Genomic DNA, 27,488 nt, shown 5'->3' on the forward strand with positions numbered 1-27,488 from the left:
CCTGGTCCTTACCCCTCGCTGCTTCTGCCATCTGCATTGGAATTACTGCATTATGTGTGTGTCCCCCACCTTGTTCTGAAGATGGACAAGCGTCTTTCAACTATGTTCTAAACTCACCATACAGTGGTGACACAAGGCGCATTGGTGTCACGTGAGGAGCAGAGGGGGACATAAAATTTCAGGTAGATCTTTGAGTTCCAGAGGGATGTGTGTGGGCACTTCATGGACACATAAACGGACACACTCTCTTTCCCAGAACTCCCTTCCCTGAAAGATACGCTGCATAGTTGATAGAACCCATACAGAAGGAACGTGGAAACAAGAGTGACGATAGAGAGGTGACATCTGTGGTGAATCTGTCACCTCTGCCCGCAAACAAGCAGCTTACAGAAACTGGGGACAGTTTCAGGAAGGCACAGTTATAGACACACAGCCAGATAAGCTGGAAAGGACATTCATTTGACAGGTCCAGTCCTGTGAGTGGGAAGGAGAGGAACCAAAGCCCACAGAGGACAAGGAGAGCCACAGGCCCTGGGCTTAGCGGTTTTAGTGTAACGTGTTGTCAACAGGATCGCGCACTCGGTGGCAGTGAGGTAGGGAATCCACCAGCAGATAAGGAAATAACAATCTTATCCGGTCTGCAGCTGGTTTCTACAAAGTCCACAGTATCAAATTATTAAAGGTACATGCATTGCCCAGGCTGTTTTAATGCTAATAAAAAGATTATGGAATGAGTTAGAAAAAAACATTTTATTCAAGATAATCTCAAAATTTGGTTACTAATTAAAATATGTGAGTCAGATATCCAAATGTTCCTGTATTTTTAGCTTAAAACTTAAAGTTCTCTATTTTATATTTTAATGTCATACTCACTTATTTTAAAAAGTAAGATTAGATATGGTAAATGAGTAAAAAAAATGTCATCCATGAGAAGATGACTATTGTGCTCAACCTCTTTTGTGTAACCTATTTCTGTGGCTTGACTGTGTCTCCTGTAGTTTATGGGTTATTCAATTAATCCTCAACGCAACAGTGTTGATAGGTAGAATCTTTAAGAGGTGATCCATGAATGGATTAATACCATTATCATGGGGGTAGATTCCTGATAAAAGAATGAATTTCTCTCTCCTCTTCTCTCCATCCTTCTTTCCCTTCCTTTCTGATTTCACCATGGGATAATGCAAAAAAAAAAAAAAAAAACGTGGAGTCCCTCTCCAAATCTCAATCTTGGACCTCTCCAGTCTCTAGAACTATAAGAAATAGATCTTATAAATCACCCAGACTCAGGTATTCTGTTAAAACAGTACAAATTTACTATAATAATACTCTAATTATATGTGTTTCAAAAATACATTGAAATGCTATCTTTAAAAATAAGTTCCTTGTAACAACACTGTCATGTCTTAAAATAAGCAACAGTTTCTTGTTTTGAAGTGATGCAAAATTCCCCTCCCCAAAATATACAAGCATTCTATTCTTTCTAATGTTTTCATATCTCTTTTTGGTTTCTGGATCACCACCTCCACATTCCGCTCTCCACTATGTCAATCTCACAGGCGATGGACTCCCACCCTCATATGCTCCCAAGTTTCTTCTCCAAATAGAAAGAAGGAAATGCTGGTTATCTCTCATAATCAACTTTTATTTCTCAGGACACTTATTCATTAATTTGACATATGCGCTATAATGTACAGGCACTGTTCTATTTGTAGGAGAGAGCGCAGTGAGCAAAGTAAGGACTTTTGATACTTCTTAGATTGTATCATGGTTGATCTTACGGGGAAAAATAAGGCAGGAGAAAGGGAGAGAGCCAAAGTTCAGGGAACCATGATTTATAAATAAGACAAGAAGTACTATTTAATAGGTGATAGTAGCTCTTAAAGAAGAGACAGTCATTTGTGTATCTGGGGTGGGGAGTGTTTTTCTCTAGTGCAAAAGTCTTGAGGTCGAAGTGTGTTTGGGATTCAAAAACAGTGAGAAGTGTACAACAGGCTCAGGAGAGTGTGATAGGAGTTGACATAAGACTGGCAACCAGCTGGCTATGGTGGCACATGCCTGTAATCCCAGCAGTTTGAGAGGCTGAGGCAGGAGGATTGTGAGTTCAAAGCCAGCATCAGCACAAGTGAGGTGCTAAGCAACTCAGTGAGACCCTGTTTCTAAATAAAATACAAAATCGGGCTGGGGAGGTGGCTCAGTGGGCAAGTGTCCCTGAGTTCAATCCCTGGCACCCCACCCCCAAATGGTAACCAATAACCATCATGTGGGGATTTGGAGACCCTGGGAAGGACTTTGCATTTTATTCTAAGTGATATGGGAGACAAGTGGTAAAACAGAGACTACCATGATCTAATATGTTAAAAGTATCACCCTGGTAGCCTGTGATAGATTATAGGGGACTAAGGTAGAAGCAAGGAAATTAGGTGGCTGTTGCAATAGTACGGGTAAGAGATGGTAGTGGCAAAGGTGGCAGAAGTGACTTATTTCTTCCAAGGCAGAGTGTTTAAGTCAGCTTTGTGTTACTATAATGAAATACCTGAGAAATTAACTTATAAAGAGAAAAGATTTTATATAGTTCTTGAGGTTCCAGTCCAAGATTGGGTGGCCTTTTTACTCTGGGCCTCTAGATAGGGAACCAGATAGCAATGGCAGGGACTTTGTGGTAGAGTAAATTGCTCATATCATCAACCAGGAAGAACAGAGAAATGAAGTGATGAGGGTCCCACAATTCCCTTTGAGAGCTTGTCCCCAATGACTGAAGGAGCTCCCATAGACCTCACTTCCTAAAGGTCCACAGCACCTCCCAGTGACACCACTTTGGAGACCAAAGCTTTAACACATGGACCTTTGATGGATACTAGCTGTTATGGTTTGGATATGAGATGTCCCCCACATTCTCCTGTGCTAGTATAGATGATCCAGAGATAAAATGGTTAGATTATGAGAGCTGTCACCTAACTAGTCTATCCTAGTTTGAGTGGACTAACTGGATGGTAACTGTAGGCAGGTAGAGGAGGTGGGTCCCTTCCCCTTCCTCTTGGCCTCCTGGCCACCTTGAGTGGCGCAGTGCTACTCTCCCACACCCTCTTGCCCTGAGGTTCTGCCTCCCCTTGTTCCCAGAGCATCCACCAGCCATGGGCTGCACCTCTGAAACTGGGAGACCAAATGAGCTTTCTCTCCTCAATGCCGAAGTCAGGCTGCAGCAAAATAACCCGGGGGGGGGGGGGGGGTGACGAACAACTTGAGTTTATTGTAGGACAGGAGCGGTATTTATACATTCCACACAGCTTATCTTAATTAGCATAAACTAGATACATCAGTCAACCAAAAAGGAATCTCCACACTTAATGGCTTTCTGGTGTTACTTCACAAACCACTCCCTCTGGCATTTTGCCAGGCGCCATCCAGACTTGTTTACAGACCCTAACACCTCAAGTTGTCCTTGTCAGGTGTTTGGATCACAGGGACAAAAGAGCTGGTTAACACACTGTCCGTATTCAAATCTTAGCGCCTAGAGAATTTGCTGACGGGGGGGATACAGGGCGTGGGAAAGTGCAGTCAAGGATCATCATAATTTTCTGGCCTGAAACACGGAATGATTAAAGCTGCAGTTCAATGAGATGAACAAGGCAGGTGGGAGAGGAGGTAGAGGGTAGGCCAACAAGAGTCTGGGCCCATGTGAAATTTCAGATGCCTGTTAAATAGCCGACTGGAGATGGGAGTGGGTAGCTGAAGGGACAAGACTTGAGTTCAGAAAAGACAGGCCTGGAAATAGGAGGGAAACGGTCAAACCAAAAGACTGAATGAGATCACCTAAGAAATCAAGCTAGAGAAAGTCACCATGAAGTCTAAGCACCGAAACCCAGGGGCAGTTCAATATAAGGAAGAGAGACTAGGCAGCGGCCAGCCTCAGAGAATGAGAAGCCTTAGCAGGGAAAGCACCAGAGAGAGAATGGAGTCTCCTGGTCCAAAGTGTCCCAGAAAGAGGGAGTGATCCACTGCCCAGTGCTTCTGATAAGTTTTTATTTTCTTCAAAGCAATTTACTTTTGCTGACTCTGACACCTGGCACCGAGAAACAGTGGCCTTGACCCCTTCTGGAAGCCAAGGATCCCCATGGCCAGAAGAGGCCAGCCAAGTGCAGTGTGGGGACACAGGGACACTACAGGGCGGGACCCATCGTGTCTGCCTACTGGTCCTCCCACACGCTGGTTCTCTGCTTTGCCTCCTTACCCCAGGCAACCTGCCATGGACACACAGCTGGCTTTCACCAAGCTTTCTTTGCCCTTGTTAAAGGTCTGCGTTAGTTAGTTAGAGTTTCTTCCCGGGGGGTGGGAATCACACTTGGTTTACCTCCAGTTCACAGTCATCGGGATCGGCTCTAAGAGCTGCCTGTGATCTCATCAACTGTCCCTTTTCTTAAACCCAAGCGCACTACACCATACCCTGGGAACCCTGCCTCCGCTCTGAATCATCGTATCTTCAACACCTGTCTCTTTGCCTTTAGATAGACTAACTGCTCTATTTATTCAAATTTTGTGGAGCAGCTACCGTGTGCCAAGCGCTTCTAGACCCTGAAGATAAAATGGCAGACAAGGTCCTTTCCTTCCCCGAAGCTTGTCGTCTCATGGGGGCAGAAGGAAGTACAGACATTTTCCAAGAACCAAATAAACATGTAGAATTATGTCTGTGGTAACAAAAAGGTCGATGATTCTTTCCCCCCTTCTTTTTCTTTTTGCAGTATTGGGGATTGAACTCAGGGGCACTTTACCACCAAGCTATATCCCCAGCCCCCTTTAAAATGGTTTAAAATTTGGAGACAGGGCTTTTTATTCAGGCTGAAACTTGCGATCTTCCTGCCTCAGCCTCCTGAGTCGCTGGGATTACAGGCATGAGCCACTGAACATGGCTTTCTCTTCTTCCTTCCTTCCCTTCTTTCCTCCTTTCTTTCTCCATCTTTCTTTCGACTGGGTCTCCCATGTTGCCCAGGCTGATCTTGAGCTCTTGACCTGCAGTGATCCTCCTCCCAAACATTTATGATGAGATCTTGCTCCTGCTTTTCTTATTCACTGAGGCTTGGTGTAAGGTCTGATGCTTCTACAAAGACGGGAGAGAAACCTCTAGGTCTATAGATGGAGTAAAGTTCACACTGCTGGCAGGCTGGAGGAGGAATATACTGGGATTGAACCCAGGGCATCATACATGCTAAAAATGAGTTCAATTTTAAACACATTTGAGTTTGAAGGGTCTTTGAAACATCCAGTTTGATTGGAATTGAAGCCTATCCCCCCATCCAAAGGCAACTAACTGCTCTTCATTCACTTATTGATGCTTCCAGAAAGAGATACCACCAATGTTCCCAGGTGGGCCCAAACACCGATATGCATTCCACAGCAGCACAGCATCCATGCTGCAGAGGTGCCCAGCAAACCTATTGACTACAGGATCATCACTTCCTTGGCAATATCTCAGTTTGATACAACAGTAGAAAGCTGGTTCCCAGTCAACAGAAACATCACCACCAAGACCAGGCAAGACATTCAGATCAAAAATGTGCCTGCAAGTCTTCATGTATAACCTTTGAGAGTCCACATTTGTCTTCTAGTTAGAGACATTGGGGATCTCCTTGGTAAAGGGGGTGCTCCAACCAATAACAAAAGGACATTTCTATATGGCTCTTCATTCCCAATGCTCACTCCCCAAGGCTGTGGGGAACTGTCAGCCTATGCACTTCAGAGATTACCTATGTATTCATCCCACCTGAGATCTAGACCCCAGGATCTTCTTCTGCGAAAGAAAACCCCATTCCTCCACTTCAGGGGGAAAAGAACCCTATGGGCTGTGTCCTCCACACTGGTACTCCTACCCGTCCAGAACTTGGGCCTGTTCTAATTAAAGACACACCCCATGAGGAGTATGGGTTAAAGGTCATGTTTACCTCCAGGAGAGGGGGAAGCTGAGCAGAAGCCAGTTCCTTATGTAAAGCTGGATTTCTCAGAGATCTTTCTTATAAGTAGTCTCAAAAATTGCTGATTTTTATAATGTTGTTAAAGTCATCTTTCTGGCTCATGAGAAACTATATTGAAAGAATATCAGAAATAACACCACAGAAAAAAATATTTTAACTAGAGCCCTACGGTCATCAGTGAGTTCGATTCCCAGATTTGCTTTTTAAAACTCCTTGCTTCATAAATGGTTGATTTGAGGGCCATGAACTGTTCACTTCACATTTTTCTAGTATTAACTGTTTGAAATTTTAAAATATCTCGTAGTAACTGTTTAGAATGTATGTAAATAAAGGGCTGCCGGAATTTCTCAAGGGGAATAAAGCAATTTACTTCCTATGTCAGCATAGGCTTTCTCTTTTGGTTCCTCTCACACGTTATTTGATGGGGCAACCCCAGGATTTTTTACTGATCTCATTCTACCCCATCCAGGCACCTTCCCATCTCATGACAGTTGCTCTCCATATCTTCTCAAAAACCTTTGCATGGTTCTTTCCAGGAACAAGGAAGAGTATGACATGAAACACAAGAGGGAAACTGTTTAAGAATAAAATATCCGCTCCAAAATTATTTCCAGGGCAGTTTCTACAGAATAGCTCTTCTCCATCTTCTTTTTGTTTGCCAGGAATTTCAGGAATAAAAGCAACTTTAAAACCTCTTCTTTCTATCATTGCCACATTTATACAACTATGGTACCAAAAAAATGGGAGACACTTCATGATGTAAATGCCACTGGTTTTAAAGTCAGAGTATTTGGGTTCCTGTCCTGACTTTTTTAATGAAATATTATATAACCTTGTAAAAAAATACCTCCCTGGCTCTTAAATGCACTATGTCAAGACTAACAAACAAGTGTCAACCTATGAGCCAAGTTATGATTAACAGTTTCTTGTTGGAATCCTTGGTCATGCTCTCAATGATTCTCATAATTTATAGATTCCTTTGGATCTTCTACATCATCAACATGTGATCTAAAAAATAAGGAAAATGTCTCTCCTTTTCTAATCCATATACCTCTTATTTACTTTTCTTGTCTTGTTGCTTTGGCCATTATTTAATAAGTAACTCATTGATTAATGAATACTATCAGTGACTGGAGAAATTCTTGTCTTTGTTCCTGACTTTTTATTATCTCTAAATGTTCCTTTTCCCTCTCCTCCTCCTTCCCCCTACTGCTTGCTCTACTCTACTTGCCCTTCTATTGTTATTATTATTTTAATTAGTGCATTATAATTATAAATATAAGTGCAACTCATTCCAGGAGTTTGTACACGGACATAGCATAATTTGATAGAACAAGAGCCTTTGTGGGAGATTCCAGATCCAAATCATAACAGTAAGTATTGAATTTTATCAAAGATTTTATCATATCATCCAGATGATCACATGTTGTTTTGCAATTATTCAATATGATGGGTCATGCTGACAAATTTTTATAATATCTGCTCATTCTCACATTCCTGGGAACTCCTGGGGGTTCCACAGAACTCAGGGAAACATTTACCAATTTATTGTAAACGATGTTACAAAGAATACAGATGAGTAACCCGATGAAGAAGAACTGAGGAAAGGGTCCAGAAGGTTCCTAAGTACAAGATTTCTGTCCATGTGGAAGTAAGGTGTGCTACCCTCCCAGCACATGGATGTGTTCACCATTCCAAAGCTCTCTGTACCCCATAGTTGGGGGATGTTTTTGTATACTTCATCAATAAGCATGATCAATGATTAATTCAATCTCCAGCCTCTCTTCCCTCTCAGAGAACGGGAGATAGTGCTGAAAGTTCCAATTTTCTGATTATGGACTATTCTTTCTGGTCCTCCATCTAACCTACTATTACCTGTTTTTGAGTTTCTGAAAGGGGATAGTGTATAGCTCCCATTCCAAAACTAGCTCAGAGCCCATCAAGGGTTATCTCCTTAAAACAAAACGTTCTCCTAACATCCAAGCAATTAAAAGGTTTTTAGGATAAATATATGTCGCAAGCCATCCATGTGCCAGCTATGTGCATTTGAGCATAGGAGGGAACTGGACTGACATTGCTGCCTGATGACAGTCAGAATGACTCATCTCAGTAACTAGCAAAGGAGGGAAAAGTAAACTGTGCTGTTTCTCTCACTCTGCCTGTGATCCCACACAGCGCCTGTGATGGGTGTGACTTTCCAAGATATCAGTCAAACTGCTGACCACAACGCATCATCAAGCAACACTCCTCTCTCTGAAACCCAACCCCTGCATTATTTGGGTGGTACTTTCTTGTGGGAGGCCAACCTTACACGTGACTGAGTTACACTCCCTGGCTGGTTGCTGAGGCTCTCAGTCACAGAAATGTGGCACCCTTCTTGGGTGCGAGGGTCGGTGTCTCGTGCATGGGTGTGTCTTGCTACAGCCCCATGGGTGAAACTATGCTCACCTGTTCCTTTGTAATATAACCCCTTGCCCTGTTTAGGATAGAATCTTCCATGGAAGTGCCTTGTGTGTGTCCCCTTCTCTTACTGTGCCCTTGGGTATGGACTACCCAGGTGTCAGTCAACCTGCTGACAGTGGACATCATGAAGATACTCAGCCCCCTGAAACCTGACCCCTTGCCTCATTTGAATAGCTTCTCTCCAATAAAAGGGGTCAGTGCGTGCTCTCGCTCTCTCTCTTTCTGCAGACCCTTAAGGTCAGAGGAGCTGTCACAGTGACCCCCAAAGAAAAAGGTATTGTGTCTCTTGTGTGGTTATTTTGTGCAGCCCAGTTAGCCCAGTTTAACTGGAGTGACCCCTGAGCCTTTTAGTCGCAAGAACAAAAACCCAGCACTTTCTATCAAATGTCTTTTTCCCCAATAAATACCAGGATTCAGGGCATGCCCTCTCTCTCTTGCCTCTTGCCTACCTGGCTCTCCTTGCCCTCCAGCATGGGAGCTTGATTCTTGAGGCTGCAGAGCCATCTTGAACCCTGGAAAAGGAATTGTGTGTGTGTGTGTGGTTTCTTCACTGCCTGCCCAATTGACCTGTAGTGTCCCTGATTCCATCACATATTGCAACAAATATATGTATATTTCTTATTATTATATCAAAGCATCACAAGCAGTATTCTTATAATTATCATGTCGTCCTAACAAATTGATCCCTTTGCCATTAAAAATATCCCTCTTTTTCTCTTTTCTCTAAAATTAATTTTATCTCATATTAATAGATCCACTCCAACCTTTTTAAGTCTAGTGGCTGAATGGTATATCTTTATTCATCTGTTTACTTTTGACCCATCTGTATCTTTAAAGTGTGCCTCTTACAGACAGAATAGTTTGAGTTTGGTTTTTTTAAAATCCACTGTAACAATCTTTGCCTTTTAATGGGAATAGTCTGTCTATTTACACTTAGTGGGATTATTGATGTTGTTGTAATTGGATCTACCATCTTACTGAACATTAAATTGTCTGCCTAAATTTTATTGGCTTGTAGGATATCTTTAGATATTATAAGATGCTCATGGGATGTACGCATGGCAAATATCTTCTCCCACTCTGATTTGCCTTTTTATTTTCACAATGGTCTCTTTTGCTTAAAAGAACCTTTGATTTTGCTGTAATATACCCTAAGCCTTTGGTTTCTTGTGTGTAAAATAGGATCTACAGAAGTAGCTCATCAAGTTCTTAGAAGGAATGAGTAAAAGAAAGCAAGGACTTTCAGCATAGCTCCAGGCACTTAGGAAAGCCCAATAAATATTATTTTCTAGAGTGCCACCTATTTGTTCCCCATCTAACCTTCTATTTCTTGTTTTTAAGCTCTGAAAGGTGGTACTGTACAGCAAAAAAGGGGGGGGCAGGCCTTATGGTTTTGATCAATTCCTAATCTAAATCTATGATTTATGATCTGCAACAGAAGATAGTTTCACCATCTTTCGGTTCAGGTTACTTTTCCCTCCTTTACTATTTGCTGAGATGAGTCATCCTGTCAATAGGATGTGACCTCCTATATTTAAAAGAGGTGAGCCCTGTTAGAGAGAAGAGGTTTCACTTTAGTGACTAACACTCAGAGAACCATATGGCAGGTTCACCAGCATGCCTCCTCTTCATCTGTCTCCTCAGCCAGCTCACAGGTGAGTCCATTCTCCCGACTATCTTCCTTATCCTGAGATGTAGCTTCAGGTTCCTGGTTCCACTTTGAAGCTCTGGCTCAAATTAGAAGGTTTTGCCTCCTTATCTAGCATTGCTTTTTTTTTTAACCAGCCTCTGGTCTCTGGGTAGGAAGGGACAATAGGGAAAGGAAAAGGAATGGTCTTGGGGACCAACTACCTTTTGACTGTGCCAGAAAAGAAAGGACTAAAAGAAGTGGTTCTGGGTATAAGAAGACCTATGTTCTACTACAGATTCTGTATGAATTCAGTCTTGATTGTCTAGTCCTCACTCCCTGAGAGGGCAACTTGAAAAGTGCAATGATGCAATCGTATATTTATTTATAAGCATATTTGCTGAAATGTATTTTAACTGTATTTTAATGATATATGCATAACAATGATATCAATGGAAGAACCAGTTGGATTTTCTCTCTTAACCCACGCAATCCAATCCATCTGTCCTTAGAAAAACAACTCTTACTGTAGACACTCTAATCACATGGAGGACTGAGGATTTTTATTCACAGGTATGATAGTCTGGGAAGATTTTAGTATCTTTATTGTTCTAATTAGGAGTCTCGCAAGTGAGAAATCTTTCTCCTGTCATCAGATTCATGGGGTACCACTATACTAAGTGCTTTCCTTCTGAGCACTTAGTACAGCTGTTCATTATGCGTACCCCAAGCCCACCTGAACTAACTTGCCCCAAACCCCACAGACAGCACCTCCAATCCTTTCCTCCCCATTAGCTGGCCACTAAGTGGTCCACATCTACAGACTCTTACCCCTCCTTGAATTCATCAGAACTTTGTACTGTTAGGAAGCACCTGGTCCTAAGCGGGTGATCTGGAATAGGTTTACTCTAAAAATCACTCCCTGAACGGAAATGGTGACCAGAAATGGAACTTGAAGCATTTGAGATGGGGGAAGGAATACCAGGGCTCTGAAAAGCCCCAGGTGTCCACCTGAAACCTGAACTGTGCACAGCAAGGTGCAAGTGTGAAAATCTGTCATGGGGTCTTCCCCTCTGCCTGCTGCAGGAGACAGTGGGCAGTCTTGTGCTATGTCCCCCAAAGTTGAAAGGTGTCAGATATCATCCCAGAGATTGTCCAGTGGGCAGGTCAGTGGAAGGAGGCTGACCCTAGACAGCTGGGCATTTGACAAGGGCATCCTGGGATGGACTTAGTAGCTCTATTATTGGGGGCAAGTTACTCACCCTATATTCTTCTCAAGTGCATAACAGACAATGAAATCTAACTTGCAAAATGATTGTAACCTTTTAAATGAGATGTCAAATGCAAAGTGACCATAATCACTACTTAAACATCCAAGGTGTTTTTCATACAATTTCCTCAGAAATCTGTAAGACACATATTATAATACCTGTTTTACAAGTAAGAAAATTTGGGCTCATAGAAGTCAAGTTTCATGGGAAACTTGAAAATAGCTACACAGCTATTAAGAGTCAGGGCAAAGATTGAATTTTCAAGACTAGTGCTCTTTTCATCATACTAAACTGCCTAACACTGAAGTTAATACCACTGAAGCTGGTTCTTGGTTTCCTTAAGAGGGGCTCAGTTACTATGTATTTGAGCTGATTCTTCCACGCAGAGAGACTCAGGTGGGATTTCTTTCCTCTCCAGGCACACAAGTCCAAGTCAGGGAAAGGAAAGGCCCAAGGAGAACAGGTAGCAGTGTTTTAAGGAGGTGGCTATGCCAACAGGAAATCACTCTGGCCAAGCTCAGAGGGCCCAAGGAGTAGCTCTTACTTTTTTAGTATTCTCATCTGAAAAATGGGTACAGTAACCTATCCCCCTCACTTTTATGATGATTAAATGACCCAGTAGTTTTAAGGAGGCAATTTATAAATGGAAAAACATGAAAAGAGGTGAGAGGATATTGCAGGGGGTGTTGCAAAGAATCAGAAGAAATAAGGATGATGTGGTAGGAAACGAATGGGGGGCAGAGTGGTGAGGAGCTTGGATGGGAATATTAGGGTCGGATAGTCAGGGAATAGATGTATCAAATTGAGAGATCTGCAAGTTTCTATTCTCCATGTTTCACATGATCTTTCCAAGGGACATTAAGAAAGCAGAAGTTGGCTAAAGAGCAGTCTAAACCATTTTGTTTTATTTTTTTAAGGGGTGATTTCCTCTTAAACAATAAAACCTTACACAGAAACAAACATATAAATAACTGTAGGTATAGAGTTGAAGCCTCTCTGATGGGGGGCATCCACGCCATAGCCTCCACCCCATCATCCTCTGTCCCTACACTTTAGCCTTTAGACTCCCCAGCCCTAAGCTTCTGGGAATTATACTGCATTACTCAGACTCCCAGGGCAGCAGTTGGGGAAATCTTACCTTCAGAGACTTGGTTCCTAGCCTTCCACTGACTTGGGGCATATCACCCTAACCTGCTGATCACCAGCCTCCTCATCCATGAAACGGAATTGGACGAAGCAGTCCCTAAGGCTCCTCCCCGCTCTGAGATATTCTGGTTCTTGGTCTCCTTAAGGAAGGAGTCACAACATGCCAGTGCCTTCATGGCGTTCCACAACGAGGCACCAAGCGCTTGGAGAGGTGCTCGGACACTGGGCTGGCAAGCAGGGAGCGGGTCTATACTCCCTCCCCCTTATGCCTTCCTTCTGTACCGCCACCTCTTGTTCTGGCTGCATGACGATGTGCCTTCCTTGTCATCTGGCTCCTTCCTCCACTCAATTCTTAAACCTTTGGAGAACAAGACCAAAAAAAAAAGGAAGTGACAACAAAGAGGAAGGGGGGAGGGGTGACAAGGGGGGAGGAGATCTTATTTCTTCCCGTTAAGGAGATCATCTCAGAGCCAATGCTCCTGATGCCCAAAACATCTGAGCCTGGGTCCCCTGCCCCAGCTCGCTGTACCTCCAAAAGCAGGTTGGCCGGGGGGTGTTTCCTGCTTTCTTAGCCTTCTGGCTCACTTTGCTCAGAAGCCATGCAGAGATGTTTGGGGAGATCTCCTTTTTTCACTTTTAGCCATACTTGCAGAAGTAAGACCCCAAAATAAGAAGCTGCCTCAACACCGGTTTCAACAGCCCCCTCACCCTTCATTCCCCCTCCCCTCATGTGTCAGGTATCTGCACTTCTCAAGTGCTTTCAGATCCATATTTACACTTTGACTTCCTCAAACTGCTGGTAAATTAAGGTGTTATTTTTTTTCTCCAATAAATATTCCAAAAACTGAAACTCAAAGTGGTAAGTGGTAAACAAGCCTCTCAGAGGAACAATCCCACTTCTTTGTGACCTTAAGAAAGTCACTCAGTCTCAGTATTCTAATCTTATAGAGTTTAACTTTTCTCTCATGGAGTTGTTCTGAAGATCAAGAAAGATAATGCCAGCCAGGCATTTGACACAGGCCCTTAATCCCAACAGCTGGGGAGGCTGAGGCAGGAGGATTGCAAGTTCAAAACCAGACTCAGTAAAACTTAGTGAGGTCCTAAGCAACTTAGAAAGACCCTGTCTCAAAATAAAAAAATAAAAAGGACTGGAGATATGCTCAGTGGTTAAGCACCCTTGGGTTTAATCCCTGACACCAAAAATAAAGAAGAAAGAAAGAAAAACAATGCTGTTAAAGTTACTAACAATTTACAGAGTGGCACCTAGTGTTCATTGCTGGGTCTGTGATTATTGGGGGAACCAGAATGGAATCCAGGGCTCCTGACTGCCAGTAAGACTAGAACCCTTTTTAACACTTCTGCACATGGGGCGGGGGGAGTTAGGCCATTCCTATGCCACTTTCTGGTAAAACCCCGTGACTCCATCATCTATAACATCATCATGCCATGACTCTCTGAGGAGGACCCCATGACTTCATCACATGTCTCTGGGAAGGACCCCAGGACTCCATCCGGAACCTAGTGCTAATAGACCGGCCATGGGCTAATACACATCAAAAGGCTTTCTCCAGTTACCACCCAAGGATATATTTGTTTCTGGAGAATTTTAAAAATGAAGTAACATAAGTGGTGAATTTTCGGGGCATGGGTGTAAAAATAAGTGTTAGAGACTTCCTTGTGGGAGAACTTCTTACTGGGCTTTATGGGTTTTGAATAAGTTTTATTTTAGATGGACAGAGATTCCTCTCTGGGCCTGAAGTAGGAAGTGAACTGACGGTCAGGAGAGGGAGGAGGCCTGGCTGACCATCTGCTGGTGGCAGTGGGTAGCAGTCTTGGGTTTCGTATCTTTTCACAGAATTATAGATAGCATCATCCTAACCTTAGAGCAAAAGCCCTGGGTTTTCCTGAGGTATGACAACCCTCAGTCACGCGGCACCCACTGTGCCAGAGAAGAGCTATCATTATAGCCGAGTGCCCTCAGACTTACCAAACCATTTAGCTGCTATGAAAATGAGAAAGGGATAGAATAGATGCAGAGGAGGCAAGTTCCGGCATTCCCTGCTCTGACTTTGGAAAAGCAACCCTCTGGAGACGATAGACAAGCCTCACAGTGGTCCAGTCCTCCTGGACCTTTAGGTGAGTATTGGTAGTTACTCATCTCTAGAGTTTTCTGATCCCACGAGTCACATTAAGCCCCTCTACTATGCACCCTAATAATACCTGTTACTTTCTTTTGTATCACACATACAAGTGCTTACTTACTTAATGACCATCTCCCAACCCCATGGATGCCCGAATCATGACTGTCTTGCTCCCCAGTTATGTATGTGGCTCCTAAACAAATGCCTGTCATAAATGTGAAACTAAATAAATTCTTGTCCAAGGCAGAAATAACTGAATGAGACAAATGTGACCTGCTTTGATATGGTAAAATACTGTAGAGCCACACAGCGCAGGTAGCAAAGCCACCATACAAAGGGAGCTTCAGTTAAGCCCTGGACGGCTGAACAGAAATTCTAGTCCCTTTTTTCTGGATACCTTTTTCCAGCCGGCTGAGAAGAATGGATAAAACTGGTTAGGTCTCACCAACCCTGCCCCTTATTCTCTGAACCCACATTTAGGAAATGGCAGGAAGTTATTTTCCTCTTTCATTCTTCTTCTTCCCACCCTGAAAATACACTTATGATAGGACAATATACTCCATCTGGTTAGTGCTGGCAATTTGCCCTATGTCATCCTCCAATTTCTCTCCAAGGGACAATTCATTGGAAGGCATTTTTTATACTCTCACACAATTTGCACATGGGGTATTAACCCTGAGCAAATAGCACCATGTGTGTGGAAGATTGAAATGCTCATGGCTTAAGTGCATGCATACATGCTGACACACAAAACCCATGTGCTTGTAATTTTGCCACTGAAGTGGTTTGAATGTGGTTTGTCCCTGAGAAATTCATATGCTAGGAACTTGGTTCTCAATGTGGTGGCACAGAGGTGTTGGAACATTTAAGATGTGAGCCTAGTGGAAGGTGTTAGGTCATGAGAGTGACACCTTCAGAAGGAATTCACGCTGCTGTCCCAGAGTCGACTCTCTCAAGAACATGTTGTTATCAAGCAAAGCCACCCGACATTGACCTCTTCTGCACACGATTGGTTTTCTTTCAATTTCTCTGCCTTGTTGTGATCCAGCCAAGGGATCCCTCACCAGAGGCCTAACAGATGATACCACACAATCTTGGACTTTCAGCCTCCAAAACTATGAGCTAAATAAACCTCTTTTCTTTATAAAGTATCCAGTTTCAAGTATTTTGTTATTGCAACAAAAAATGGACTAATATGCCCCTGAAATACCCTCCAAAAATCTAATGTGAAAATGAAATTGCTCAAAGATTGCCTAAATCCAGGAACTCCCTTGGGGACAAGGGATATCCAATATTTATTTGACTTCAAAATATTTACTCTTTCTATCTCTATTGTAGAAGTGAAAGAATAAATGTATTAATTGATTAAAAATTTTAAAATAAAATTAAGTATTTACCAGAACTTTTTTGATATGCCTTGAGATGATTAGAGAAGGCAGTCTAAAAGCATCCTGGCCTTCATATTGAAGAAGTAGGGAGAGTAGCTTTTTAAAAAATCAGATTATTTGACTGGATAATTTGATATATCTTCAGGGAACCAACACATATATTATGTGCTGACTGGTAAAGTATAGGGAGAAAAGCTTTTAAAATAGGAACTTTCTCCTAAAATACATTTATCCAGGAAGAGAAACTAGTACTTTTGGACATAAACCTAGCAAAAAGTTGGTAGAGACCTTAGACCTGGAATCGAAGGAGTAGGTCCACATCTGATTTCCTCACCCTGAGCTCTGGCAGAGCAGCTTGTGTATGGGGGTTACTCACTAAAGAACGTGAAGGGGAAATGGGGCTCAACGATGTCCAAGGACTTTGGACTTGACACCTGAGCACTGTAGGAGCGTGGGAAAAGGGAGTAAGGAAAAGAACTAAAGTTGACACTAATGCCACTGTACTTTCAAATTGAGTGATACATCCAGATTGAGTCCAAGTTCCCAGAACTGAAGTGACATTGAGTTAAGTCCTCAAAGCATCACCCACTAGCTATGTCCCTTGGATAAGTTACTTAATTTGTCAATTTATCTATCTATCTATCTATCTATCTATCTATCTATCTATTTATTTATATCTCAGAATTCCTATGAAGTCAGATATTAACAAACTTTTGCTATTAAAAAAAAGATAGTAAATATTTTAAGCTTTGCGGGCGATGTGATCTTCATCAATAGGATCTCTGTTGCAAATACTCAATTCAACCTTAGAATTGCAAAAGCAGCCATAGATAGACAACATGTAAATGAAGACGCATGGCTATGTTTCAGTAAAACTTTTTTTATAAAGACAGGTGATGGGTCAGATTGGCCCACGGACTCGAAGTAGCCCAAAATGGGCCAGAATGCCTAATTTTGCAGGATTGCTTCAGGTATTAGGCAGAATCTTACAGAACATTTGAATTTTAATAGAGACCAAGGAAATAAATCACTAATGGAGTGATTTTGGAAATCCGGAGAAGTCAGTACCGAGAGGTCCAACACAGAAATTTGTCTTTTTTTCTTGTCATGAGTGACGTCAGTGCAGGAGTAGTAGAAAATATTGTGGTAAGAGAGTAAGTTGTTAAATCAACAGAAACTCAATGCTTGGTGGGTTTCTCAGGGCCAAGTAGGCACACAAGGCCTGCAGTAGTTTAAATTTCTTTTGAAAGAAAAAGAAAATGGACATAACAATAATAAATGTAATGAATACAGTTTGGATTATATTAATTTAAAAAAAATGTTAATCCATTTATTTAAATGCATATAGCACATAAGTTACAAATTCTCATTTCTACCACAAGTGAGAACTTTTCCAGATTGCCCCCATTTCTTCCTTGAGTGTTTTACAAGAAATTCCAAGTTACATCCTGCAGTCTGAAGGTTAGAGCTGATCTAGATCTGTCTGTGGGTTTCCCTGCAAGGCACTGAGCGAGATCCAGGGAAGTCATGCATGTCTGTGAGAAGGGAGACAATCTTGCTCACAGTGGCCCCTCCATGTCACCCTGCTAGTCACAGCACAAGTATTGGTTCCTGCTGGATCGCTCCCCACCTCAGCTGCCACCAGAACTAAGCAAACAGTCCAAACACCCAAGGCTCTATTTATGTTCATACCAGCTCCATCAAAAATTATAATTAATATTTAGGAATATTCCTTATGGAGGAATGGTCAACCAATGTAAAAATGTACAGGATCCAGGCAAGCCATAACCCTGGCAATCGACAGAGCTGTCAGCATTCTACAGTGTGGGTTTTTTTATTTTTTATTTTTTTCTCAGGGGCACTTAACCACTGAGCCACATCTCCAGCCCTTTTTTGTATTTTATTTAGTGACAGCATCTCATTGAGTTGCTTAGGGCCTCAATAAGTTGCTGAGGCTAGCTTTGAACTAGCATTCCTCCTTCCTCAGCCTCCCCAGCTGCTGAGATTATAAGTGTGTGCCACCAGCCCAGCCCAGGCTTTTGGTTGTTGTTATTCTAATTAGTTATACATGATATAACTATAGAATTCACTTTGATACATCATATACAAATGGAGTATAATTTCTTATTCTTCTGGCTGTACATGATGTAGAATCCCACCGGTCATATACATGTACATAGGATAATAATGTCTGATTCATTCTACTATCTTTCCTACCCCCCAACCCCCTTTCTTCCCTTCACTCCCCTCTACCTAATCTAAATTAACTCTCTTCTTCTCTAGCCACCCCCCTTATTGTGAATTAGCATCCACATATCAGAGAAAACATTCAGCCAATATGGCTTATTAATATTGCCTTCGTTTCTTTTGGCTTTCCATGACTGAATTAATGAAATTCCTTTTAAAATTTTTAACCTGAACCCAACTAATTGTGGGGGGGTCACACTGAGCGACCAGCATTTTCCTTCCCGTGATAGGTAAAGGTTCTGTCGGTCACTTTCGTAGTGATCTGGCCACATTCATAGTGGCCCTAGACACTGCCTGATCCTCAAAGTGGCAGAATATGTCTTCATGGGTAGGTGTGCCTTCCTGCAGCCCCATGGATCGAGCTGCGCTCATCTGTTCCTTTGTGGTATCACTCCTTGCCCTGTTTGGGATAGAATGTTGCATGGAAAATACCCTTTGTGTGTCTCCTTCTCTTGCTCTGCCTTTGGGAGTGGGCTCCCTAGGTGTCAGTCAACCTGCTGACAGCAGACATCATGAAGCTAGACTCAACCCCTTGAAACCTGACCCCTTGTCTCATTTGAATGGCTTCTCCTCAATAAAAGGGTCAACAAGTGCTGGCTCTCACTCTCTTTCTGCGGATCCTTAAGGTCAGAGGAGCCATCATAGGACCCCCGAAGAAGAAGGTATCTCTGTCTCTCGTGTGGTTATTTCATGCAGCCCAGTTCCCCTGGAGTGACCCTGAGTGTTTTGGCAACTAATCCCAATGACTACAGAGGCTGAGGCAAAAGGACGGCAAATTTAAGGCCAGGTTGGGCAATTTAGTGAGACCTGGACTCAAAATAAAAGTAAAATAAAAATACAAAGGACTGGGGATGTGGTTCAGTAGCAGAGCATCTCTAAGTTCAGTGCCCAGTATCAAAATAAATTTTAGAAATAAAATTAAAAAGTTTAACCTGGTAAATTATGTTAAGAGGCAGAAGAGAACATAACTTTGGGTTTTGTTCTTTTAAGGAGAAGACCTATAAGTATTTAATTTTAGATTGCTCATTTCTAGGAACCTTGTATAAGGTCTCTGCTATGTTGCTTTCTCGTCTATACAATATGTGCTTTAAAGTCTCCACCTGTGGAGCAAAGCACTTCACTTATCATGTATGTAGCTGTAAGGGTTATCCATTGTGCCTCATGTTCCTGATTTGTAAGAAGGGTTTATAAAAAAATTCTTTTAAGGGTTGTTTTAAGAGTAAATAAAATAGGAAAGACAGTAGAATGAATCAGACATAACTTTCCTATGCTCATGTATGAATGCACGACCAGTGTAACCCCACATCATGTTCAAACACAAGGATGGGATCCTAATTAGAATGGGTTGCACTCCATGTATGTATAACATGTCAAAGTACACCCTACTGTCATGTGTATCTAAAAACAACAAATAAAATGATAAATATGATCATACTAAGTGCTTTTAGACTGTTGGACATGATCTAAAGTCTCATTGCCCCAGTCATTCTTGATTTTTTCCCTTAAATTTTAATAGGTAGAAGATGAATGAGTCCTCATACCTCCTCACTGAAAACGTCTGCTTGGCTTCTCTAAAAGTTTCTTGAGCAGTCATTCTTAACTGTTTCTCACTTGGAGTCACATACTCATTAATAAAAATGATTCCTTATGGAAGAAGAGTCAACAAATGTAGAAATGTATAGGATCAAGGCACAGAGGCTGAGGCAGAAGGATGGCAAATTTGAGGCCAGGTTGGGCGACTTTTTGAAGTCATGTTCTCTGGGGTGAACCGAGACTTTGGTGAAACAAAAATTTCTTGTGGAAGTAACCCTCTAATGTAATTCCTAATAGTTTGAGATAAGCTATTTTTATCACTATTTTTATCATTAGCTCTCACCATCCTGATCCATGATTGCAAACCACTGCCCATGTTCAGCAGGCTTACTTTATCAGCTTGCACTTAGCTCTCTCTCTGGGGCAATGTGGCAGTACCAAAGGAAGGACAGCAACCTCTCCACTTGTCCACTCACAGGGACCTGCCCAGGGTGGCATTGGGCTTTACAACCGGAGGTATCTAGGAATGGATGGGTCATCTGCAGTCACCCTTTGCAGGCAGAGAGTTCTGATCTCAATTATTTCATGTGATTGAGATTCTGAAGTGCTTCCTGGGGGCTGCTTGCGTAAGATGAGAATTTTTCAGGATCTTCTCAGGACCCAAAGGGGATGGTGAGTAATTGGTGGCAAAGGCAGGGACTCAGACTTATTTTCTGATTTTCCGTGTCTGCAGCCTCTGGAGCCCTGAAGGAGAAGTTTGGTGTCCTTGGTGGATCTGTGACCTTTTCTGTGGAAACTTCAATACAGAATATTGACAGTATTGTCTGGATCTTCAATTCAACCACTCTTGCCATCATAAAGCCAGGTGTGGCAGACAAAAAAGCCACTATCCTTATGACCCGAAGTCATAACGAGGAAAGGATGATCTTCTCAGGCAGTAACTATTCTCTGACACTCCTCCAACTGAAGAAGAATGACTCAGGGATCTACCGTGTGGAGATGAACTTCTTATCCTCTCAGTCATCCTTCACCCAGGAATATGGGCTACAAGTCTACGGTGAGCAGAATCAGTCCTAATAGTGGGTAGCTGCCATGGGGAGAGTGTGCACTCCCTGACAACAGCAAATGTTCCAGAAAAGGATGGATAAATGCTTGGAAAGAATATGGGAGAGAAGGACTGGGGTTGTGGCTCAGCGGTACAGTGCTCGCCCAGCGCATGCAAAGCCCTGGGTTCAATCCTCAGCACCACATAAAAATAAATAAGTAAAATAAAGGAAAAAAAAGAATATGGGAGAGAATTCATGGATGAAGCTGACCTCTTTACTCAAATATTTTGTAAGAGACTGTATGGTGTAGTACTTGGGCAACATGAGAAGTGGCAACCACACAGATCTAAGTCAAATGCTTGCTTCTCTATTTACTAGGTGCGTGGGCTTATCCCAGTTATTTAATTTGTTAGAATCTTATTTTCCATATCTGGGAAGAAAGCAATATCTACTTTAGGAAGATTATTGGATATAAGTGTCAATCCCAGCCCTTCCACTAAAGATTCTAAGCATTTCTGAAAAAGACATAAGGGTCAAAAAGAAGATAAAGGCTAGGTATAATGGTGCATACCTGCAATTTCAGCTACTCATGAAGATGAGGCGGGAAGATTACCTAAACCCAGAAGTTAGGGGTCAGACTATACCACATAGAAAACCCTGTCTCAAAAAAAGATTGATAAAAAGAAGATAAAAATATCCACTCTGTTTCTGGTATAGCTCAATAGGAGAAATATCTCCTTCCAAATCTAGACTTAGGAACCCACCACCCAGGGAAGTCGAATTTACAAAATAATTACTCAGTTACAAGAAGAGTACTTGCCTCACTCACCCAGCTTCAATAGCAGGGAGACCAGGAAATGGGCCTCCAAGACCATGCACCTCAATCTATATGTCTTCCATAGGGACATGGTCAAAGGAAACAGAAGATGTATATTCTATAGGCAAACTAGCTGTAGGTGGGAATAAAAGAGTACATACCTTCTTCAATTCCATGTCCCCAATCTTTAATGGCTCAAATCTGTAAGTAGAGAAAGAAAATGATGGACAGCAGACTTGACCTCACCAATCAACCAACTGCTCATCCTTGGAGAGTGGAAGAGTGAGCACAATGGAGTGCCACTCCTATACTGTCTCTTCAAGGAAATCTCAGGACAATAAGTGATGGCTGCATTATTGTTACATAATTATTTCTTTTATTATTGCAGTTATTGTCACCGTGGTTATTGCTATATAGTGGTGGGCAAGAACTAGGTAGTTCTCTTTCCTAGGTTCTGCTCTGAATTGCTGTTTTCTCTGCATTCTGAAGCTCCTTGGGGAGACTGAGGTTCAAGTTATCCAAGGGTAATTCAGATAAAGGAGAGCTGTGAGCATAATTTCCATCCCAGGTTGTTCTTTGTCTTTCACAGAGTGCCTGTCAAAGCCTAAAGTCACCATGGGTCTGCAGAACAATAAGAATGGCACCTGCGTAACTAATCTGACATGTTCCATGGAACAGGGAGGAGAGAATGTGACATACAGCTGGAATGTCCTGGGGCAGAGAAGCAACAAATCTTATGATGGCTCTATCCTTCCCATATCCTGGAGTCTGGGAGAAAGGGACACGGTCTTCATCTGCACGGCCAGGAACCCCATCAGCAGTAATTCCTCAAGTCCCATCCTTGCCTGGAAGCTCTGTAGAGGTGATTGTCCCTTCTTTTTAGGAGCCTCTGGTCTGGGTAACTATACCTTCTTCAATTCCGTGTCCCCAAAGATCAGGCCCTGTGTAAAAACCGGTGGCCTGTGGAAAGTCATCAGGCTGGGAAGAAAGTGGCAGATGCTCTAAACTTTGGGTCATATTTCCTAGTTGACTTTCTCCCTTTTCAGGCCTCTACTCATTCTCTCTTTAAAGATGCTGATGGCGATGGTTCCAATTTCCTCCTCACCTTCCTGTGTCTTCTGTTGGTGGTCTTCACACTCTGCACCCTTGTGCTGATGTTTCATTTGACTATGCGGATAAAGAGAAGAAAAGGTAGGGCACGTATGATTTTTGTCCTCATCCTCATTCATCCACTGAATCCCTCATTTATTTCTCGAGCATGTATCGAGTTGTATATGAGGCCTGGTGCTAACACGATACTGAGCTGAAGAGGTCATCGTGTCTGCCTTCAAGAAGCACACGGTCAGCCAACACTCTTCATTCCAGATTAGAGAGAGAGAGAGAGAGAGCAAGAGCTGCAGTCCTTGCCTTCTCTCCTAGGACAAAGTCGCACTCCAGTGCCCACTCCTCTCCTTCCTTCAGAGAGAGTCACAAAGGTGGCCTTTCTCTTGGCACAAGCTCCATACTATTCACTCTGCTCCCTGACCTGGGAGGTGGTGGCCTCCAACTTTGATGCCTCCACGGACCAATACCCTCCAACCAGTCCTTCCTAGCTTCATCCTTGTCAGAGTCCCCAAACCAGTTCCAGTCTTTTCCATTGGTTCAACTCCAAGATCTCTCTTTCCTCCCCACTTCAGTGTAGACACATTTCTCCTGGAGAAGCTGGGCTCTGTCTCTCTCCATGTGGCACCCCATTCTCTGTGTCCCCAAGCCCTGCTGATTTATCTTCTTGGGCTCCCACTGATACTGTCTGTGTCCAATATCAGGAAGGGACCCGAAAGACTTTGAGACCTCCCTTCCCTGTTAGAGCACTCTGAAAGCCTTTCTGACCTTCTCTGCTTCCCACTTTGGTCACCTCGGCCCAGAGATCAGGAAGTGAAATTACAAGGGCAACTGATTCATCCTGATTTTTTTTTTTAGGACTTTCCTAATTTTAACACTGAAAATCCCTGTCCCCAAAAGCCTGAATTAGTAAGATGGCTGGTCCTTTTAAGTGGGCCATCCAGGTGGGATGGTGGGCCAATAGGGAGGAGGAGTGGTCAGAGAGGCAGACTTTAATTCACTCTCAACTTGGTTTCAGAGCCCATTGAGGGTGAAAAAAGAATGGACATTCATCAGGAAATTCCTAATGTCTGCCCCCACTCCGGAGAGAAAACAGTGTATGAAACGATTTGCTATGCTCATGTGAGTACTTTCCCTTTCTTCCTGGGACCTGATTCACCTCTCTGAGACCCGCCTTGTTTTACTTAAGATTTTTTTTCATGGGTTTGGTTAACATGGGAAGGGGGAGGAGGAATTAGGATGGATAGTCCTTAAAACCCAAGGCAACTCCATCTCCCCCAAGTCTTTATGAATTTGCTTCTGGGTAGAAGTGAATTCACTCCTGGGGCACCTGATTCTCATCCATCGGTAACATTCATACTGTGAACGTTACATGAGTCACCCTTCCTCCCCACAGTTCACAGTGTCCTCTCCAGGGGCCTGGTTACTCTTGCATAAGGCAGTGTGTAGTGAAGTGTGACTTTGGTGTGATGTTTGAATCATGTTGTCAGAAGACGCGCTGCTCAAGAAATGCTTCTTTCCTGTGGGCTGACTCCAGGAGGGTCACAGTTCATGAGAGTTACATATTTTATGTATTTTTGGAATTCATTTTAATTTCACAGGATGAATAATGCAATAAACAAACCTAAGAGCACAAAAACACGAATTAAATCAATGCTGTGACTTCCTAAAAACGTTATTCATAATCACTGTAATCACAGTCACCAGTTAGAGCACTTCCCCTGAGCCATCCATTTTCCAGAACCCTCTTTTCATCTTCTCCCACCTCCATTTCTCCCTCTTGTGACTCTGAGTCTCTCTCTGATCTTTTCTTTCTTTATTTCCTTTTTCTTTCTTTTTTCATTTTTTGTGGTACTAGGGATTGAACCCAGAGGCCCTCTAGCACTCCTGGCCCTTTTATATTTTATTTTTATTTTATTTCTCTAATTTGATGAGGCTGGCCTCAGGCTTGAGAACCTCATGCCTCAGCCTCCCAAGTCACTAGGATTATGTGTGTGCCATCTCTGGTATTTTCTACATGACCCAGGTTAGGTGATGATTCCTTTTGTTTGTTGTTTGTTTTTATAGAAAATTAATCCAGCAGAAGATCCACTAAATACACTTTATTCCACTGTGCAGATACCAAAAATGGTAAGAAATTTAGAGCTGAGTTTCATCTAAATCGTCCTATCCCTTCTCCTGGTTCATGTTTAGGTTAAAAATCTTGGACCTCAGGAATCTCATATTCACTGGCATTAAAATGTACCTCTGGTAGTCCCCCCATCCCATTTGCTTAGGGGGTTACACAAGAATATGGGGAATTTAGAAAAGAATTCTGTTTTAGGAGTCCAGATGAGGGTAATCAGGAACAAATTGAATAGGGGAGAAATTCTAGATGGGAATGATAATCAGAAGGCTTTTGACTAAAGTCATGAGTGAGGAAAAAGGCCCTGGCTTCATCTGTGCCTGAGAGGAAAAGGATGATTGGGGGTGGGGGAGGGGCTCCAGCCTGCTCCTGAGCCATGGGGCAGACCATAGGAGAGAGATTTCCATTTTCCCTTTGGTCTAACTATGTTACGTCTGGTTTGCACCCCTCCCCTAGTTCAACGTGCTAAGACTTAAGGCTCATTCTTTCACAGATGATGTGTGGGAGAAGCACTTGTACCTTCCTAACTCCTTTCCCTTCCTCAAACAGAACTGATATATGGGGATCTTGAAAGCAGTTTGCTTAGTGACATGTCAAATTCATTGGCCATGCTTCTATGAATTATTATAAGTTCAGTTCATTAAGTACTCAGTAAGATAAAGATGGGTTTATCCTAAAGAATAGTTTCTCTAAACTAGGAGGGATTTGGGAGCAAGCATGGTGGAGGTTCCGGTTGGGTACCACTGGACATAGTGAGTGTCTGGGATGCAGAGTCTTCTATGGTAGACCCAGATCCCTGCCCACCTCTAGTGTTCTGCTTCCTCATGTCGCCTACAGGTGGAGAATCCCTGCTCACCGACCACCACGCCAGACACACCCAGGCTGTTCACCTATGAGGATGTCATTTAGACATCAGCATGCTGCCCTCAAACCTCACTCCAGAGGAAGTACAAAGAAATGCATCCACTTGTCCAGAATACCTGGAAGAAACCATTCCTAAGCATACACCTTTGAGTTTAGGAGTTCATAATTCTACCAACTCCTGAGAACTCTCTTTAAACCCAGAATCTATATCACTTCCCATATGGAATGTGACTGTGAATTTATCAGTCAATCTCTAGAAAAGGCTGAATATCTCTACTAACATGTAAATGCATATTAATATCTGCCTCGGTCATATTAATGATGGCCCCAGGACAGGGCTTGGAGTCTCATTCCAGTCCAGGGTTAGGAGGACAGAATATACCAAGAATCTGGTTTCCAGGAGGGCAAGAAGGCCAGGCCAGACAGGTGTGTCTGGCACCAGCAGGTGTAACTGCCAAAAATGAATGAATGAATCATTCACTATGTACGGGGCACTGTTGAACTTAATTGGGCAGATGTGCTCTCTGCTCTCATGAACCTGAGCACTCATGAACTACTTTTATGGCCAGTTATGGGAGGCTTAACACAAATTCTTGTGTATCAAGTTCTGAATACACAAAACTTGAAGGTCAAAGCTCACAAGGACACAGAATTGTGCATGGGCAAGAACAAGAACACCCCTCTACTCTCAGAACTCCTACCACCACCCCACCATGGCCTGGCTTAATTTGTACTCCTACGCTGCAAATAAAAGCCTAGGCCTTGTTAAGGTCTATACAGGAGCCTATCTCGGTGCAAAAACTCTACAGGCACATTTTGGGTCTAGTATGACACCTAGAGTTGGGATGTGGGGCCTGGTGTATGAATTACTTGTAAACTTTCAAAGTGTGTTTCAATATTTATTAATAAGCTTTGCTAGGTCACTTTCACAAATAAGTCAGACATGATCTCCTACCCCTATAGAACTCACCTTCTTTTTAGTGAAATGGTAAAGACTTGGGGAGGGTGAAAAGTAGGACTGCACTTGATGTGTTCCTGATACATGTTTTGAATGGAGACACTAGGAAGGGAACTGGGGCCCAGGGCTGGGATATGAAATAAGGTGGACAAATTGTGTATTTAAATTTGTGAAAAGAGTAAACATCTGGGAGGGAAAACGTTTGAATATAAGATGGCCAAGTTAAGAGAAAATAAACTTGCAAGAAAAAAAAATAAAGAGAATGAACTCAGGCTGATGTGAGAGGAAATCAAAGTTAAAAATAGGAGTAGGTGTGGAAACTAACCCATCACCACCATGAGGGACTCAGCTAGGCCCACCCAGAGCTGGGCAGGTGTGGATTGCCCAAACCATAGCATGATAAATGCTGTATTTATTGCTACAATTTTCTGGGGGAATGGTGGGGAGTGTCCCTTTTAATAAAATCATGCTTTGAGGAAGGGGTGTTTTTTCAAATTCTTACAACAGTGGGGGGCGGGCGGGGAGTGGGTGGATAGCAGCACTTGGAAAGAAGAATTATTTATGATAAGGCTAAGATGGAAGCCAAGACTTTAAACTTTTCCAATACCAACAGGGTACTTGTGTTACCCACACTGATGTTACCGCAGCTATGTTAATGTGCCACATCCTCAGGACCTGAAATGAGGTGAGACACTAAAGCGTAAAACTTAGGGGGGGGGCAGAGGGGAAGGGTGCATACCAAAATATTTTGCATTAAGATAAATGGTATTTTACTACAATCATTTTGAAGATCAAAAA

At 42.7% G+C, this 27,488-nt stretch overlaps 1 protein-coding gene and 1 long non-coding RNA gene across 3 annotated transcripts in view; one reads left to right on the top strand and one right to left on the bottom strand.

The window, feature by feature from the left end:
- Positions 1-13,014, bottom strand: part of LOC124082540 (uncharacterized) — a 27,942-nt gene extending 14,928 nt beyond the window's left edge. Inside the window, exon 1 of the long non-coding RNA XR_006848421.2 lies at positions 12,463-13,014. This is a non-coding gene — a long non-coding RNA (uncharacterized LOC124082540). The remainder of the gene's footprint in view (positions 1-12,462) is intronic.
- On the top strand, positions 9,957-27,169 carry Slamf7 (SLAM family member 7). 2 transcript variants are annotated; one of them, XM_046428982.1, is made up of 7 exons: positions 9,957-10,081; positions 20,513-20,836; positions 22,232-22,504; positions 22,714-22,833; positions 23,762-23,865; positions 24,811-24,873; positions 25,706-27,169. In XM_046428982.1, the coding sequence occupies exons 1-7, from the start codon at positions 10,027-10,029 to the stop codon at positions 25,775-25,777; spliced, it is 1,011 nt and encodes a 336-aa protein (XP_046284938.1). In that variant the 5' UTR covers positions 9,957-10,026; the 3' UTR covers positions 25,778-27,169. The 2 variants fall into 2 exon arrangements, with proteins under 2 accessions (XP_046284938.1, XP_046284937.1); XM_046428981.2 differs by lacking the exon at positions 9,957-10,081 and adding an exon at positions 12,925-14,606.
- The last annotated feature ends 319 nt before the right edge of the window (positions 27,170-27,488 follow it).

Source organism: Marmota monax, unplaced genomic scaffold (assembly GCF_021218885.2).
Source record: "Marmota monax isolate L192 unplaced genomic scaffold, Marmota_monax_Labrador192_F-V1.1 WCK01_AAM20220418_F8-fsc00145, whole genome shotgun sequence".
NCBI classification, from domain to species: Eukaryota; Metazoa; Chordata; class Mammalia; order Rodentia; family Sciuridae; genus Marmota; species Marmota monax.